Here is an 18,542-nt window from a genome sequence, read left to right as displayed (position 1 = left end):
ACACACACACATACATACAGAAAAGCTAGCCCTTTGTTGGATTGCCAAAGAAATATCAGACGAAAGCAAATGCTTGTGCTTTAAGTCAATATGCTTTGTGTTCCCTGGTCCCCAGAAAATATTCTCCAATGCTCTGCAAAATAAAGTTAGGTATACATGTATAGGTATGGAGAATCTAGTGAAATGAGTGAATGTGAATGGGAAGGATGTCTAACAGATGTCAAGCAGAGACAGCTGCTGTGGAAAGGTCACAAGTTCAGAACCCAAATGCATAAATGTGGGGATGGAGTTTTTTTTTTAGTTTAGGGAGAATATGCAGGCTGACTACTAGTGCTGCTGCTGAAACTACTAGTTGCTTAAAAGTCAGGCTGATCCAATAGATTCAATAGTTTTTCATATCTGCACCTACCGTCCTGTGATCAATCATCTTTTTTTTTTATTTTACTTGCTCCAATAAGTCTACGTGGCAGCTGATATAAAATAAACTACACTAAAAAAGTTAAATATTTTTTGTACCAGTAGGAGTATTATGTACAGAAGCACAGCCAAGGAGTGTGACTTATGTTCCCTGCCATTTAAACACTCTTACTGTAAAGGGACTGCTGGGAAGATCTATGAAAACAAATGTACATGGAGCGCCTTGTAATGTGTATATTGGACCAGTAGGCTCAATACATTCATTCAGAACAGCCATGTAGGACTTGCCCTGGAAACAACCTTTTGTGTATATGGGTCTTAAAGAACTGGACATACACATACATATGTGACATTCACATACGGGTAATCATTCCATGCATGCAAATATTAGGGTCAGATACACCTCTAAAGTTATGATCACTTAAAAGAAAATCCTAAATGCTTCCTGAGGTGTCAGATTTTTGGATCATCAGTGGACCAACCCTATGTTTTAACACCATCTGTTTCTGGAATGTAATACTAGGACTCTTCCAATCAACCCTGACAGTTATGGAATGTTGTTCTTCACAAGATAGAATAACAGAGTGAACGAGGGTCTTTGCCGCTTACAAGACAGCTGTGTAGGAGGGTCTCTACCTGGAGCTGTAAGAACTCAGACTTTCCAATAGAATCTACTTTAATGTAACACTAACTGCTAGCAGCATGGCAGTAGGGCTATAAGACAACATGTGCTATAAAGTTACAGGACACCTTATTACATATATTAACTACATCTACTGATGCTAGATTTCCATCTATTTTCTGTTGGTTACAATTTATCTCTATTTAAAAAAAAAATGAATATATATTATAGCTTAACATATCTTAGATGAGGTGGCTCTATTAGTTTTCTATTTTTTAAGAAACTCTCACCTAGTAACCCTAACAATAAAACCCATCCTGTTAAAAGGTGACAATGTTCACTCACCCTACTGTATCTATGGAGGAGAAAGGAGGTGAAGTGTGATGCCATTCAACTACAAGAAGTGTTTTAGAACTACAGAACAAATCTCCCTCTTTCTTTTTCTGTAGTCCACAGAGTGACCTGGAAATATTAATAAGGTCTCAAGAACAACGGGTTCTTGCTTTCATTTATTGAATAGATATAGCAAAATGTATTTATTAGTATAGTCAAAGCATATGTAAACAAACTCCTACCAGTGCACCAAAAAACTCAATAGGCCAACTTAATGCAAACTGGCCCTTAAAATTTTTTTTTAAAGGGAATGTTTCTTGACTACATTAAGTCCCTCTTTTCGGCAGCAGCGGGAGTGCCTTGATCAGTGTTTCTCAACCTTGATTCCATGAAACCCTACAAATTCTCCAGAGATGCTAGGCGTTCCTTGGGAAATATGCAATTTGTGACTTTCAGATCAGTACAACCAATAATTTTTTCTGTAAGGATGACTTCCTCCCCAATGGCCAGCAATTCGTCCTACTGACCACCATACTAATGTAACTGTGAGTTGTGGATATGGTAACTATTGTAGGGGCTCCCTGAAGATCCGAAAGTTATTTCAAGGGGTTTCACTGTGTTAAAAAGGTTGAGAAACACTTGTCTGGATAATAGGTAGATTACATGTGTACTGAGAGCATAAACAGTAGGCACTGGGCTGGAATGTGGCGTCATACACAGCATGTATGCTGCCAATCTACACATCAGGGTTGTCTAACTATAGGGAATTCAGGAACACCATGCATGGGCATATGACCCTGTATCTTCAAATGATAACCCAGGGGCAGAAACTGAACATATCAGCATGGACCTGCTTCCGTGCCTAGCATGGTCAGACTGAAAGTTATTTAATATGAGAATATATCACTAAGTGTAAATAGAGAAAAAACAAAATGCAATGTAATTTTTTGGGGGCTTACACTAAAATTTGCTGTCCAAATAAAAGTTGTATCCTGCATTTAGTTGTTGTAAGTATTTAGTAAGATGTACATTTAGTAAAATGTAACCGCAAGATCTATTATTTTTACTGTCTGGAACTAGACTTTTCCGGTTATGAAGAGGACCTTATACTAAGTAACAATAAAAAAGTAATTAAAATTATAATAATAAACCTGTTGCCCATATTGCTCTTGGCATCCTTCTCATCATAGATGGCATCAACATGGAAAATACCCAAGGAAAATTATCCTGCCTATGGCAATAATTTACAAGGTTCCTTTCATTTATTCATATTGCACTATAGACACAAAAGGGAGACTACACAGTACACCCTATTATTACCCTATTGCTAATATTAAAAAAATGTATTTGATTAAAATAAAATTTCTATTAATTAATAATTTCATTATAAAGAAAAACTCTTTTAATAGTGTGTCATATGCCATGCTATCTTTACTTGTAAAAGGTCAACTTCTGACATCAAAAGTGATGCTATACAAGAAGCAGAGCCAGTCTGTGATCTGTCCACACAATCCAAAGACGTTACAGCCACCAACCATGTCCTTCAAGCCTACATTTTAATCCATGGCAGGGGTCCCCAAATAGTGGGCCATGGCCGTCTGACAGCTCGGCCGCAAGAGCACGTAGAGAAGTTAGAGAAGGACCCCGCTTGGGGGTGCACCGGCAAGAGCCGTGGACCATGTTCCCCACATGCATCGCAGGCTCAGGACGCGTTGTGTCTCCGGACACAACCTGCCCACTTTCCCATTGCAGGCTCAGACCTGTGATGAGAAAGTAGGCCGGTTCGGGCATTATGACATCACTCAGGGGGAAGTTTCTTCCCCCTCGAGTGACACACGGCTTCGAGTGATATATGGCTTCCCCCGCATGTGCGGTCTGGAGTCTCGTAGATTTAGTGGTCTGCGAGCTCCAAAAGATTGGGAAACTACTGATCTATGGTTTAAACTAGGACTTCAGGGTAACTAAACTACAGAATAAAAAATAAGTGTTTTTAAAAAATAATCTTGCCCTTCAAAAGCCTGTCTTTCTTTCTCTCTCACACATAAACTACAGATTAACTATGCGGAACACTGGGAGTATAAAACCTGCAGAGGGTATTGGTGTGTGATGGTGCATAATTTAGGATAAATTACTAGAGATCAAGAAGTAGGCTGGCACAGAAAATGCAAGCCAAGTGCAATATAGAAGAAAAGATAATGGAGGATGCACTACTATAACACTCCTTGGAAGGACTGGGAATCCCCGAAATTTATAATGAAAATCAGTAAAACTGTATTTTCAGGATGTGTTTTTGACAAGTAATTCTTCCAGTATACTCTAGAAAAACCAAAATGAAAATCCAAAGCCTTGAGTATGTTATTTAAAAAAGTAGGGAATTGTTTTCTGAATGAATATAGTGATTTTACTTTAATTTCATACCAGATGTCTTGAGATCCAATAAATAATTTATTTTGATCTCCTTGGAAACCTTCTAGATTCCAAGCTTGGTATAAGAAAAATCTTTTCAGACCAAAGAAGAACAAAGGTGGTCATCCAAGAATGACTATGATGAACTTAGTACAGGAACACTGGTGGAAACCTAGTGGAAAAGTTTATATATAAAAATTAGGATTTTTTTTTACAGCCAAAAAGGAGTAGAGGGTGAAAATCTAAGAAACTAAAGAAGAAGAAACAGTAGAAATCCCTATATTGGTGAGAAATGTATTTATAACTAAATGCACTTAAAAGACAACAACAAGAGAACAGATTGCTTTATGGGTGCAGCGTGGTTAGTAACTAGTCAGGGTTAGTCAGGGTTAAATGTGTGTGTATATTGGGGGGGGGGGATGGTAAGAAGGCATTCCATCACTTTGCTGGCCTGCTTCCTTGCACATGCTGTTACTGCACAATGTCAAAGCTGTGATTGTCCCTTGGAGCTGGAACTAGCTGAGCCCGGTGTGTTTGCCTCCTGCATTTCCGTTTCACTGGCGGGTGGCTGCGGTTTAGAAGGCATGCAGAGTGTACCCCCACCTCTACTTGTTCTGGAGGAAGAAGGGAGGGCTCAGCTAATGTAGTGCAGAACAGAGGAGTGCTTGTTCACCTTCTCCCCAGCAAGCTGCATATTGCTCTAAATCAAAGTAGAGGAACCAGTCTATATTTACCAGCCTCCCCTGTCCACAGATCTACTATGGAAGACAAGAGCAGGATTTAAGTGTGTCCTGGAATAGCTTGGGCTAGGCACATGAAAAATAATGCTTGTTCTGTTAGTAACAGAGGTAAAAATAACTAGATAAAGATTTGTTAAAAAATGAGGGCTAAAGAAGGCAGCCAATGGCTTTATCATAAATACTATTTTAGAGCAATTAAATCTCAGAGAGGACACAGTAAAAATGAAAAGGTAAAAGTGTGCTATCTACCACATGCACTTCCCACAACTGTGATAATTTTTACAACAGCTTGATTATCCCCACTCTAATACACCTGGCTAGAAGATTCACAGCAATAATTGTGCCCCTATATGCTTAACCAAAGACGTCAATGAAACTTCAATCAAAGGCCAGTTAACTTTTGCAGGTCCTCCAGTTAAGTGAGATTGGGGTACACATAAGCAGTACATAATTCCAGGATATTAAAGCAGCATTTCAAATAAGCATGGAATGAGAGAGAATACTATTCCTTCATAGAAAAATAATAATGATTCTTTGGGCCCCCTTCCCTAAGAAAAATACACCTAAAAATAGAATTATACCTACCTAACCCCTGTGTTCTGCCTATGGCACCTAAGCACGGGTGAACTCAGTGTCCTTTGTGAAAATTCCCATAAAGTGCAGAGCTGCCGTGAAAAAACTCTCTTGCAATGGACCACACAGTGTAAGTGGTCATTCTAAATTTTACAACCATTCTTATTTGAAAAGTACCGAAGCTGACAGAACGGATGAACTGCAAGAACATGTGTCTACATTTATTTTTAAATAGCAATATGAACACCCACATTTTCAAAAAGTTCCAAATCCTGAATACAATGTTGGATCCCAAGAATGAACATCACCTTAAGGCACGAATAGAAAAAGGTGGCAATGGAACAGGTCAGCATTACATTTATATCTCCTGGGAAAATATGGAAGCAGTATTTATTCTGCCAAGTTGGCTAATTCTATGTAGGGACTGGGTCTTAATTAGGAGTGTAGCCGTATTTTCCCTACTACATATGTAGGTTGTGCTTTTTGCTTAAACTGCAGTAGTTGGCCAGTGTCTCTTTGTCCAGGGGTAAGACACTATATTATTACACAGGATTTATTTAGCACCAACATATTACGAAGCGCTGTACATTAAATAAGGGTTGTAAATGACAGACAGATACAGACACAGGATGAGAGGACCCTGCCCCAAAGAGCTTAGAATCTAAGAGGTGGGGGAAGTATCATACAACTGGAGGGGAGATATCTTAAATAGAGTTTATTAAATACTGTACAAGAAAGCAATCTAAAGAGCAAGTAAGGGGAATGAATTGCTCTTTGTACATCTTTCGTAAGCTCGGAAGCACTTATTATGGAAGCCTAGGGAACCCATACGTAGCTGGGATGCATCTGCTGCATTACAAAGACGGAGCCAAGGATAGTGACTGAATTCAGTATAGCGTTACTGCTCCTTTCCTTTAAAGGATCGCTATCAAAGTAAATAAACAAAACAACCTGTAGGCTCGATGTTTGATAGAAGTTAAAATTATGGTTCTACTTTTAGATACAAAGACATAGATGAGACCACAGAGGTGAGATAAAAATTACCCTAGTTACAGCTAGTTGCAAAAATCTAATCACTTTGAACTAAATTGCTAAAGTTTCTTCTCATACTTTGAAACTATGTTGAAGAAGTCATTGCTCCACAATCAAATTCTGATGGTGAATTGCCTAGTTTGTGATGATTTTGTGCAACAATATGTGTGGATACAAACTGTTTATAAAAACTGCCAGTTTAAGAAATACCCTCATATAGAAATAAACTGACTAGTAAGCATAAAACCCCCTTTAGACAAAATACTTTCATTTAGTCTTTAAAATAAATGCTCAAATTGTGTACCCCCATGAAAACACACTATTGTTTACCTTTAAGGCTTAGCTCACTGCTCTCCTCTAATCACTTTCTCCCAATGCAAAGAGGAAGCTGGTCCTGACACTGATTGGAGTGAAGTGATAAGCTGTTATTCATGACAAAACATTGTGTCCTGACAAATGACTTCAGCACTCAGCTCCAATTATGCAGCCGCCAAGACTAAGTGAAGATACAAAACTGCAGGACTAAACGGGCTGCAAAGTGACATCGCATTAAGGTTGGAAAGCCTTTAAATACACAAACACTATTCACGAAGGCGAGATTTACATTAACAAAATTATGAGACAATTTTGTTCAGAAAAATAATCAAAGCTCCTAGACACATAAGCATTTTATTCTGCGTTTCCCTCCTAAAGACAAAATAATTGATGGCTGTGATTCAGGGAATTTAAAGTGTTTGCAAGAAGCACTTTTAATTTTGCAGAGAAAACAGACAAACTGTCTTTATTTTCATCATATCTTCTACTTCCTTCCATTAATATTATTATTATTATTATTCCATGACAAATTGAAGTTTAAAGTAGATTTAAATTAGAAAAATTAGACTCTAAACAGGCAGCCCTGTACTGCAGAAATGACCTGCCTATTTGCAATCTTCTTCAAATCAGAACTAAAATTTGACTTCTTGGATAAAACTCCAGCACTTGGATAAAAGTCCATCAGGCAAATCATTATTGCAAAAAAGGACAGGCAATGTACCTTCTGCAATAATACCACCTACTTACCTGACTGATCAATAAGTATCAGTCAAAAAAGCGGAGCTGTGCAGGCTGAAGATCGCTGCCAGAATAAATGAACCCCTGTACAGGTGTGGGCGTTATGTAATTTCAGGCTGGTGAATCAAGGTGCCTGCAGAGCCTGAACCTAGAAAATTATTGGACGAAGGCTAAATTTTACTGGTCAACTCAAAGTTTTTTACATTACAAAAAAGTTAAAAAAGTTTTTGTCCTGGGGTCACCAGGATGGTATATCTGTATGATGAAGACACGTGGCAAACAAGATCTTAGGCTGTGTACACACGTCAGATGATTCTCGTCTGAATCTCGCCTCGCGGTTCGGAAGAGAATCTGACATGTACAGCAGCCGTCCGATTTCATTCATGGATCTGTCCTGGAGGAACCAGAAATGACAAAAGATGAACAAACGCAATGCAAGTGAACACAGCGGGGTGCACTCGCTCGTTCTCCCCCTCCTCTCTACGGAGCAGAATGAGGCTGTATGTACAGCGCTCGTTTTTGAATCTTTCAGTGTTTTTGGAAACTATCATGAAAGATCTTTTCCAACGACAAAAATCAATGTATGTGTACTCAGCCTTACAAAACTTTTATTACCAACCCACCCCACAAAAAAAGATTTGGCTGAACTTGTGAATTAAAATCTAAAGGTTTCCATCACTCCTAGATACGATCTCTGGGGGGCTCTATTTATATACCAGAAAATCTGACATTCACTGAAACATTCCTTGGAGGAGAATCTTCTAGGTCCATTTGCTTCAATGGCAGTAACATTTCTCCACCAGGAAATGTTTCAGTGAATGCCAGATTCACTTCTTTAATAAACAAATTCAGTAACATTTTAACAATAGTGCCTGCTCTTCTCCTCTCCAGTGCTTTGTGAGAGATAAATCGAATATACAAATCACTAAAAAGAAGCAAAATGTTATTCAGGACACAAAAGAATCTGATACTGGGGGAAAGCCTAATTATGTTTAAATACTTAATTTACCAGCCCAGAAAAAAACCCTCTACAATTTTATTTTAAACCTACCTTCTAATAAAATGTTTTCATTATATAATATCACAATAAAAAAAACAAAAAATGGAAGCAATTATAAAAATGTAAAATGAAAATACAAAATACAAAGATCAGAATGTAAGGAGGGAAGTAGAATGTGTTCTAGTATATACATATAGAAAACATAACCAAATGTTACCTGCAGCACATTTTTAGACACCTCTGGGATTAGGATTTTCAGATGCCAACAAGAAGTGCTCTGTGTAAGTAAGCAGCTGTTGGCACTTCATTCCCTAGCCACAAGCACTTTAGTGCAGTCAAAGTGTTTTCTTGCAGAAGTTGCACAGCCAGGCTCTGTACTTATGTGGTTACAGAGATCAGACAGGATGAAGCCTCTAGATACTGTCTGATTTTGCTGGGTTTAGGGATAAGGTATGTCTGTATTCTAGAATCCAGTAAAAGGCCAAAACTCTTGCAGGGGAGTGGGATAATTATGAGGAGTTTTCTGTGCATTTTATACAGATGCCATAAAACTTGTAATATTTATTATCACAAAAAAGTGATTGTAAACAGGTTAAGTAGTGTACCTCTTAACACCTGAATCTCATCTTGCCCCTAATCATATTTACAGGTAAAAAGAATCTTTATATGACTTTATATAAAACCAATATAGCAGTTTCTATTTTAAATTTACTAGAAAAGCAGCGTAGGCCCAAACAACAGCCCAACTTTAACACAAATGGTTCATATCCATTACTGTTGTACATTAAAATGCAGGATTGTTATGGTGTCTTGGGATTTAATGGAATCACATGCTTTGAGGTAAAAATGCAAATTTTAAATGTAAATGTAAATCTGGTATATATTCCGCATTTGTAGAACATTCGGTAAACTGTTCTGTGCAACAGACTTGTGGGGAAACCCTAATGTAGTTGTGCAGCGGAAGAATGCTCATGTTGGAAAACCCTTTACTGTGTAAGGGACCACTTACATAGCACCAAAAACACATTTTGACAAAATGGATAAAAAAGAGAAAGTGAAAGAGAGAAAAGAAGTTGGTTATGTACTTAACCCTGGTTGCAAATATAAAAGAAAATATTTGATTAGAAATAAAGGATTCTGTTCTCCTACAAAATGTGTGTGATCGCAAACATTGTTTGCTTGTTCTAATTTATTGTTTTTTTTCCTTTCAATTTTACCTTTCCTGCACTTCTGACTAGGTAATTGCCATGAAAGGGATCTACTGTCCATCACGCTGACCTCATCTTTATAGGCAAGTCCTTTGCCCCACGCCAAGGAATAACATATTGGCAACTCTTACAGCTGCACTGTATGTGCATTTACAGACTGCACTAAAATAATTACTGTTTGTTTTATCTTAGGTACTAATGTTCTTATTGCTTAGACAAAACCCATTACATCGGGCTTGTGGAGACAGCGTTACCCATTTTCTGATACATTAAAGTTGTGCTCAAGACGTATTGCATAGTTGTACAGCCCCATTCTATGTGATTAAAGTGTATACTTGCTTTATTTATGCAATAGAAGCTTAAGAAAAACCTACTTCCTGGCTCAGTATCATTTAGCTCCCTCCTCCCTAGCCTTACCACCCCTGGCCCCTCTTATTCATTAGATTTTTACCCTTTCGGTCATGGTGGTTCAGCATCACATTTTAGCATTTCCTATATAGAATGTCTAGGTATGTCCCACTTCTCCAGACTGATATCCATCCATCAGAGCATTTGGATAATTGCACAACTCCTCCCAAGAGCCATCCCACAAGAGCAAGGTTCTGTACGTTTTTCAGAAAGCTTTGTACAGCACCCTTTTGGTCCCACCCACCTGCCATAATCTGCCTGTATTGATTAAAGAGATGATGTGACTGGATCTCAAAAAGGCATGTAATACTAATTTGAAAGGTTTATTAATAATGAAATACGAATTAATAAAGCAGGAAACTAGGAACTAGTGAGGGCAAAATATAAGCAGATTAAACTTCTTATATTCTTTATAGCCTCATACAGCAGCTGGTGTAAGAGATGACAATATACTCGTCCCCATGGAATTGTGGGGCTTTGCTTCTTTTTAACAAGCACATATGAGTCACAACAGGAGTGTGTAAAATTTGGTCTGGACATTTTCAGCAGAAAAAAAATGGGACTATAAAATACACTGGAAAGGCAAGGCCACGGAGTCTTGTAAAACACACCTTACAGGGAAAAAAGTGACTCATCAGCTATGTTACACTAGCAGTAAAGTGATGACTGCTGCGATGTGTGAGGGAAAGTTCAACCATGTCCCCATAAAGTGCTGTGACAAACCATGAAGAGACTGACGAGGGAAAAAAAAATACAGGATAGGACACAGAACAACACGTAAGAGGAGCAGATTGGCTGTACCTCATCTGGGCCGCATTCATGTGGGAGATCCTTGTGCACGCTCATCTGGTACTTGGCATAGAGAGCTGCAGATGATTCGAAGGATGACACGAATTCTGGGTCCTCCATGGAGACTGGAACTAACTTGACCTTAAGGGGCAAGGGAAAGTCAAGTAGACAAGGGATAAGCTACAGAACTAATATAATGCATGAACATGAAGATGTGCAGTAATGGGCACTGCAGGTTTGTAGTATATTGCCATCTGCTATGGAGGAAGAAAAAAAATATAAATAATCCCAATATACATCAACCTGTCACCTGTTCCTAGTAAGTGCTACATTGACTGATCCATGCCTAACCAAAAAGAAATACAAGGTGAAAATACTGCCAGGAGTAGGTAAATTAATGAGGAACAGAGGAGCTAGTCAGTTAGCTCCTCTGTGAAAGGAAAAAGGAAAGGAAAGTCAGCTATAAATGTTTTAGTTACGCTGACTTTCCAACTCCTGGAATTTGCCCAGCCCTACACTGCACAGCAAAGTGTAAAATCTTAGAAGCAACTTTATAAATTGATATACATCAGAAATATAAAAATGTAAAAAGTCCAACCCTTTCCTATTTAGTTTTTTGGGAGTTATTTTGAGATATATGGAGATCAAGTTAGGAAAACCCGAGCAAAAAATGTAAAAGGTATAAAAATAAACTTTTTAGGTAAGTGCCTCATTTTGACGATGACCACAGGCAGGATCAAATTCATAATTATGGTTGCAGATTATGGTTCCTTTTTTTTTTTACATTTCAGTTTTTAGTAGTGTTCCTACACTGTAGTTTAAACACCAATTTCGTACACCTAAGGGTAAGTTCATCACAAGTAAAAGATATGGAGGCCATGAGATCAAAAATGCATTGCACATAATTGTTGATGGTTGGAGCTAAACGCTTATGATTTTCTATTTTTTTCCAAAAGTCACTTCGAAAATTAAAAACCAGATACAGGTGCAGTGTTTAACCCAGAAAATGTTTCAAGCTGGGTGGGAAGAAATTGTAGGCAGGTGGCAGCCCCTGTATTGTGACCCAACTCATCAGTAACCTCCCAAAAACAGCCAGGTGGTTCCTGAAAAGTGCTGGGTGGTGCACCCGGCTAAAAGGGGCTGGGGGAAACACTGCAGGTGACCAGATATTTCCTTAACACTGTACTTTTCCTGGATTTTTAAACCCACAGCAGGATCAACTGACAATTACGGTAATATCACTTATGCTCCATTTCATTGCTCTTTAATATTTGTTAATCTTAATCAAGAGTTTTTCACCAAAGGTTTTTTTGCATAGGTGACCTTGAATTCATTACATAGTGGAACCCTTAAAATCTACTTAACCATTTGTTCTAAACAAGTCCTATTCTGTCCTTATGATTTATATCATATTATTTATTACACAGTATTTATACACATACTGACACATTTCGCAGCTCTTTACAAAGTCCATTGTCACGTCACTAGCTGTCCCTCAAAGGGGCTCACAATCTAATATCCCTACCTCAATAATTTATCTTCTTTACAGTCTAAGGACAATTTTGGGGGAAACCAATTAACCTTCATTTTCCTGATTCATGAGTAGGCAGATGGTATAGGTAGCTGCTGCTGAACATGCACAAGATTAGTACAATTTACAGAACCCCTTGAGATGTGTGACATGTGTATTGCAGAAGGGCTTCAGAAGAGTTCCTGCACAAACGCAATAGCATGAAATTAGAAGTGACCGCAGGAGCCATAACACAAGATGGCAGCGCCAATAAAAACAAGCACAGAGACAATCACAGGTAAGAGGAAGACAGTGAGGGACTCCATGGACTGGTAATCATGGTTGGGTATTACCATACCCCATGGAGAATATTTAGCGTGGCTAGTAGGGGTACACTTTAGGGATTAGTCAACCTAAAACTGATATTTGTATATTAGTAGAATCTGGCCAGAATTGAGGTTAAATAGACAAAAGTTCTTGAAATCCTAACTTGTTTTCAGTACAAAAATAACCAATTATGGTGAACCTACTACCATCAGTTTGTGTTTTTATATATTAGTTTATATGTCGGCAGGATTTTTAGTATGTTGCAATAACTCTACTTGTTTTTGTAATAAAGAGCTAGAATAGTAGAAAACTGTTTATGTATATGGACAACATAACACCTAAACCTTCAGTTCATCTAAATTAATCCAGAAATATTGTACCAACCGGGCCCAAAAGGGAAGATTATTATCATGAAAAGCAAGAACAAAAGTCAGGCTGTTACTGGATTCAAGCAGTTTGAGCTCCAGTGAAGTTCAGGTAAAGAAAGCAAATTGTAAAAAAGACATAAAAAAGAATAAGAGTGCTGCCCCCAGCAACCAGATTTTACCTTCCTTTCAAACTTGCTCTGAAGAATACACAAATGTATTGGCTATTATGATAACAGCCCTTTTGTTTTGTCTGTTCCACTAATTAGTGGAAACCTAATGTTTTAGTATATCTGCTAAAGCTTTGTCTAATAACATTTACATAAAGTATATTTAAAGTTAAAAAAAGAGCCAGTGGGTCAAAGCTATCCATAGGTTTGATGTGGTTTGATATGCGCAGTTGATTCATTATAGGAAACAGAACAATTTTGGACAAAAGCAAAGAGCCCATGGGACACAAACAATGTCCATTGTCCGACACAGCCAAGATCTTGTCCAACCTTAAAAAGCATAGGAGGGTTATTCTTGTCACAAGTAGCTTCCACACACCCCACCCCTCACAACGTGGAGATACTGTATTTATTGGCACTCATATGGCCACATTACAAATATTATTATCATTATTAAACAGGACTTATATGGCCCCAACATATTACGCAGCGTTGTACATTAAATAGGGGTAGCAAATGACAGACAGATACAGACAATGACACAGGAGGAGGAGAGGACCCTGCCCCGAAGAGCTTACAATCTAGGAGGTAGGGGAAGCATCACACAATAGAAGGGGAGATATGTAGTGGTGGGAAGTAGTGACGGTTTTAGTAGACAGAAGAAGATGGATAGGCAAGTTTAAAAAGATGGGTTTTGAGTGCTCTTTTAAATGAGCAGAAAGTAGGAGCAAGCCGAATAGGACATGGGAGACCATTCCAGAGAATCGGGGCAGCTCTAGAAAAGTCTTGTATCCGTGCGTGTGATGAGGTTATGAGTGAGGAAGTCATTAGTAGGTCATTGGAGGAGCGAAGAGAGTGGCTGGGGGAGTATTTTTTTTTACCAGGTCAGAAAGGTAAGTGGGACAATAACTGTGGAGGGATTTAAAGGCAAAGCACAGGAGCTTGAATTTGACTCTAAGGTGAAATGGAAGCCAATGGAAAGAACTTCCTCATCAAAAAGGTAATTGGAAAGTTTTCTATTTTACCCCATTGACATGGGTACAAGGAAAACACTTTCTTTACAATACCTATATTGTTTTGTTCACATACACTTTAAATGAAAATGCCACCTTTTCCACCACACTAATAAAATAAACTTCAAAAAAAGTACATCAAACTCCTGAAAAACAACAGCAGGAACTTTCTGTCATTTATTATGCACTTACAATCCTAGATCCACAAAAAAACAACATCAGCACATTTCTAATAAAAAAAAGCCAGTGGAATCAAGCACACATTCTCGAGTTGCAGGTAAGCAGCTAATAATACAACTGGGTCAATGCCCAGTGTAAAGAAACATGGCATGGCAAGGTCTATTTGTGCTGAACACCGAGATCCTGTTTAGATTTCCTAGGCTTTTTAGGCTGAACTTTGCCGATTTCTGCTGACACAAAGCTAAGTACAAGATCAAGTACAAGGGGAAATATGCGTACAGTTAGGATACACAATATAGTGACTTGAGTGGCTGCAGTAAAATCGCAAGATGTACCAAAATTCCTGAAGCCAATTAATTCAGGTTGATTTACTAAAGGGGGTATAGCTGTTCACTTAGCAAAGTTCATTATCACCCTTCAAGGGATAATTCACTTAGCAAAGAATACCCAATTGTATACAGGGAATATATAATATACGCACATGGCTGGGTGACTGAAGCCAGAGCTCACCTCTTTTACTAAGCTAAGGGAATCATTTCTTGCAGACGTATAACTCTGCTAAGTGAACAGCCTTTAGTAAACCCAACACACTAGCTTCTCTCTCAAAAAAGGTCTTGTGAAAAGATTGATGTTGTGGCAGTGCTGTATAAAGAGTTATCGATACCTACACAAGAAAGAACTGTACTTGTTAAATCAAAGTTTAAACTTAAATATGATAATGTTCGGTTGTTGAAGTGTGAGATTAGTGTTGTGGTCATGTCGTTCTGCAAGCTTTGCAAGATCCTTCTCTTACTGTCTGACCTGGCTTATGCTGGGCTTGTCGGGTGGATCCTTGTGAATGGTCATCTGATAGCGTTTATACACCTGGTAAGACTCCTGAAACGAAGCTTTGAACTGAGGGCTAGGAGGAGAAGACCTGACAAGTCTTACCTTCAAAAGGAGCGAAAAAAAAAGGAAAACATTGGAATTGTAGCACCAATACAATCATTGCAGTATTGGACAATTATTACATTGTATAAATAGCCATATGTTTTTTTTTTTTACTTTAAACTATCAAAGACAAAAGAACAATTTAAGTCAATCCAATTAAAGATTTAGAGTTTTAACTTTATTTACTAACATCCTAAAGAAGGCTCTGTGAAAGTGGTTGTGTGTGCCCAATACATCAATTTGTTCCAATGTATTACAGGAGCTCTTTTTCTTGGGTCTGGCCACCGTTGTTGGCTATAAAAGAAGGTCAGCAGGTAGACATGTGCAAATCCTAATATCCCAGTAGCACTAAGGGGTCTATTAAGTGGTTTTCATCCAACATTGGATTCAATAGAAAAAAAAGTATGAATAACGATGCTAATAACTAGGAAAAGCGATTGAATAATTTGGTTGTTTTTTTAGGGATGATATAAAGATTAAACAATGATATAGCTAAAAAGTTTCAAATGTGGGCATTCAGCACCCATCTGAACAACTATGTCCTCATGTTTCATTTAAAACAAAGTGAGCAGAAATACATAACACAATCTGCAGAACCCTAAGGCCTCTTTCAGACTTGCAGCTAAAGCTCCGGATCACCCCTCTCTAACTACGTAACGATTTGATGGTTAAAGGGAGTTGAGATGCAGTTCTTCCTCCAGGAACCACAAAATGGTTCCCAACTGCTCCCATTCAGATGAATGGCTGTGTGGTTGAGCCTGCAGTAAAACCTTGCAGTCATCTGCAAGTCTAAAATGGCCCTAAGAGGTAACACTACAGACTTGATAACGACAGCAGAGAGAATTTAATAGGACACTTTCATTTATCAACCTCCGATTTAAAGGTACTGTGTATACAGTAGGTTGCCTGTTTATAGGGTTTAATAACTGCAGACAGCTGGGTAAGACAAAAAATATATGAAAGGCAATGGATTAACCGTCAGATGGTCTTTAGATACCTACTTATTTTTGTCCTGATTTGTTCAGTCCTGTCAGAAGTCTCATGTAATGTTGATTTGGTGATATATAATGAAATATTAGTTACACTTTGCAGTAAAACAAGACGTCTACTGCAGGACATCAGCCAATTGCAAAAATACCAGTAAAAGACATGGTTACCCTTTGCCTATGTAGACCTGGTGCTTAGGAATGAACTAAATCATTGCAGCTACAATGTGGCCAATAACAGATGATATGCATCCATATTTTAGCTGTATGATGCTTAGTTTTCACCAAGAAAAACAGATCTATCCTATGCTTTTAAAACAATATTGCCATTTTTAATATTAACATACAAAAGAGCATTTCGAGGTGCTACCATCTGCATGATTTCATCATCTATACATAATCTACTGAAGCCACGAAGAGACGCGGCTTTAGGAATGAAAAGTAAGAAAAAGCAAATTCCTTTAATATAAAAAAATAACAATTAGCTGTGTGCAGATTATTAATAAGCTGCAGCAAAGTGCTAGGAAACTGCCATGCACAGCTATGTAGGGGGATGTGCAGCCAGTGGTATAACTGCAGAGCACAGTACAGAGATGTCATTACTAGCCAGCAGGCATTCATTTGTAGTCACTTATACTGAAAAGCTTTGCATGTGGTCGGGTTACTATAAAGCTCCACTTATCGGAAGGATACAAAGGTTCCTGCAACAAAAATATGTAACTTGCCTTCCTTGGGCAAACAAATGTATTAGAGAAGGCAGTGCAGGAAACAAGCTCAAAGAGCTCATGTGGCCAGACCATTCATTTCACTCAAAATCTTAAGATTAGATATGCTTTAATGTTTTTTATGCACATTGTTTTACCTGTAAAATTTTCATGTGTAAATATTCATTCAAAGTCCTGTAACTGCTACTGGGTTTGTTTGTGATATGAGCAGCTCCAGAAGACTGAAGTGACTCCCTATTTATTCACCTATGTTTATCCCTGGCTGCTTCCTGTTATAGATGCAATAAGGGAAATGGAAGAGTAGCTGGGCTAGCACAGAAAGAAATTGGACACTCAGACAAGTAGATGGCTTTGATGTGCTAGGTAATTAATTCTAAACGGAGTAATAAAGCACAGCAAATAAGCATTAAAAATGATACCAGAGTCTCTTTAATGCAAACTACAATAACCAATAGCCATATTTTGCTCTGGGTGTAATAATGGAGCACAGTTTTGGGTATTAGTAAAACTACACATTACTCTTTTCTCCACTGAACAGTAGGAAGTATTTTTTTTTAACACAAAACACATTATATTTTGAAACAGTGGAGATATTATCTTACAACAAAGGTGAACACAAACAGTAGCAATGCCTTAAGGGGGGAAAAAAAATCAAATAAGAGTTAACTATCATATAACTATAATATATAACTATAATCCGAAACATATAAATGCATTAGAATACATTGTGAGATGGTCTCAGGTGATCCCATACTGCCCTCTGGTGGTAAACATACAAAACACAGCATCAGTAGAAATACCTTTAACAAAAGCTGCATTTAGGAAAACAGCAGCTGTCTTTGCTGACCTTCCTTTTTAAACATGCCAGGAACCTTGCCACACGTTAATATATTGCCTTTATTACTTTTTGAGTTACCTGGAACAATCAGGAGTTTTTACTTAAAAAGGTGATCATCATTGGAAGCTTCCTTCCCCAAGTATGCTTTTTTAACCATTTGTTATGGAACATTAAACTGCTTTTTCAACATTGCATGAAGGCATTTTGAAAGATTTAAAGGGTTACAATTACTGTATCCATTCGGGGCAGAGTGATGGTGCCTCCTGCAGCATATGCACACATTTACCCTACCTCACTGCCTTCCCATTTATACCATCCTAAGGGTATTCACACAAGTTCATTCTAAATGGGCTGCAACAAAAAAATGCACATGCACATGGCTTTTTTCTCCCCACTGCACCTGAAGCACGCTAGATTTAATGTGCACTGCAATGCATGTGCGTTGTGAAGGTTCTCTGAGATGCCATTTTAATATATGGCACTGTCATAGTGCCACCGCACATGAAGTGATTTAGGGATGGTGAAAATACTTTGCTGGGGGGCCCAGGAAGTACTTGTAATCTGCACTGAATGGGCAGGTAACACAATTAAATAGTTGTTTCATGCAAACAGAATCAACTGAATTTATTGGGGACAAGTCCACATCACATCTGACAGGAATAAAATGTAGATCGCTGGCTTTGAGAGAATTTCTTATATTAAATATTACTTTTCAAATCAGAAAGGTGATTAGAGGACATATTGGTAATTGCTGCTTATTTTTTGATACATAGTTTATTCAATTGTTGCATTTACTAAATAAATCAAATTGAAATACTTCAATAGTGAACAAAAACATACCTACATGTCTGCTTGTTTCCACCCCAATGAGCCATCAATCAAAGTGGATTATAAAACAAACACAAACTTCACTTTTA

At 38.0% G+C, this 18,542-nt stretch overlaps 1 protein-coding gene across 4 annotated transcripts in view; it reads right to left on the bottom strand.

Moving 5' to 3' along the window:
• ATE1 (arginyltransferase 1) overlaps positions 1 to 18,542 on the bottom strand; it is a 61,541-nt gene that overhangs the window by 30,284 nt on the left and 12,715 nt on the right. For 2 of the 4 annotated variants that reach the window (XM_072424936.1, XM_072424933.1), the window contains exon 7: positions 10,594 to 10,722. In XM_072424936.1, the coding sequence (XP_072281037.1) occupies positions 10,594 to 10,722 (129 nt within the window). Of the gene's footprint in view, positions 1 to 10,593; positions 10,723 to 14,947; positions 15,077 to 18,542 lie in introns of all 4 variants that reach the window. The other 2 variants (XM_072424934.1, XM_072424932.1) reach the window with 1 other exon arrangement.

This window comes from Pyxicephalus adspersus, chromosome 10 (genome assembly GCF_032062135.1).
Source record: "Pyxicephalus adspersus chromosome 10, UCB_Pads_2.0, whole genome shotgun sequence".
Taxonomy (NCBI): Eukaryota; Metazoa; Chordata; class Amphibia; order Anura; family Pyxicephalidae; genus Pyxicephalus; species Pyxicephalus adspersus.
Note: the sequence above shows the minus strand (reverse complement) of the source record. Positions and strands in the feature narration are given on the sequence as shown.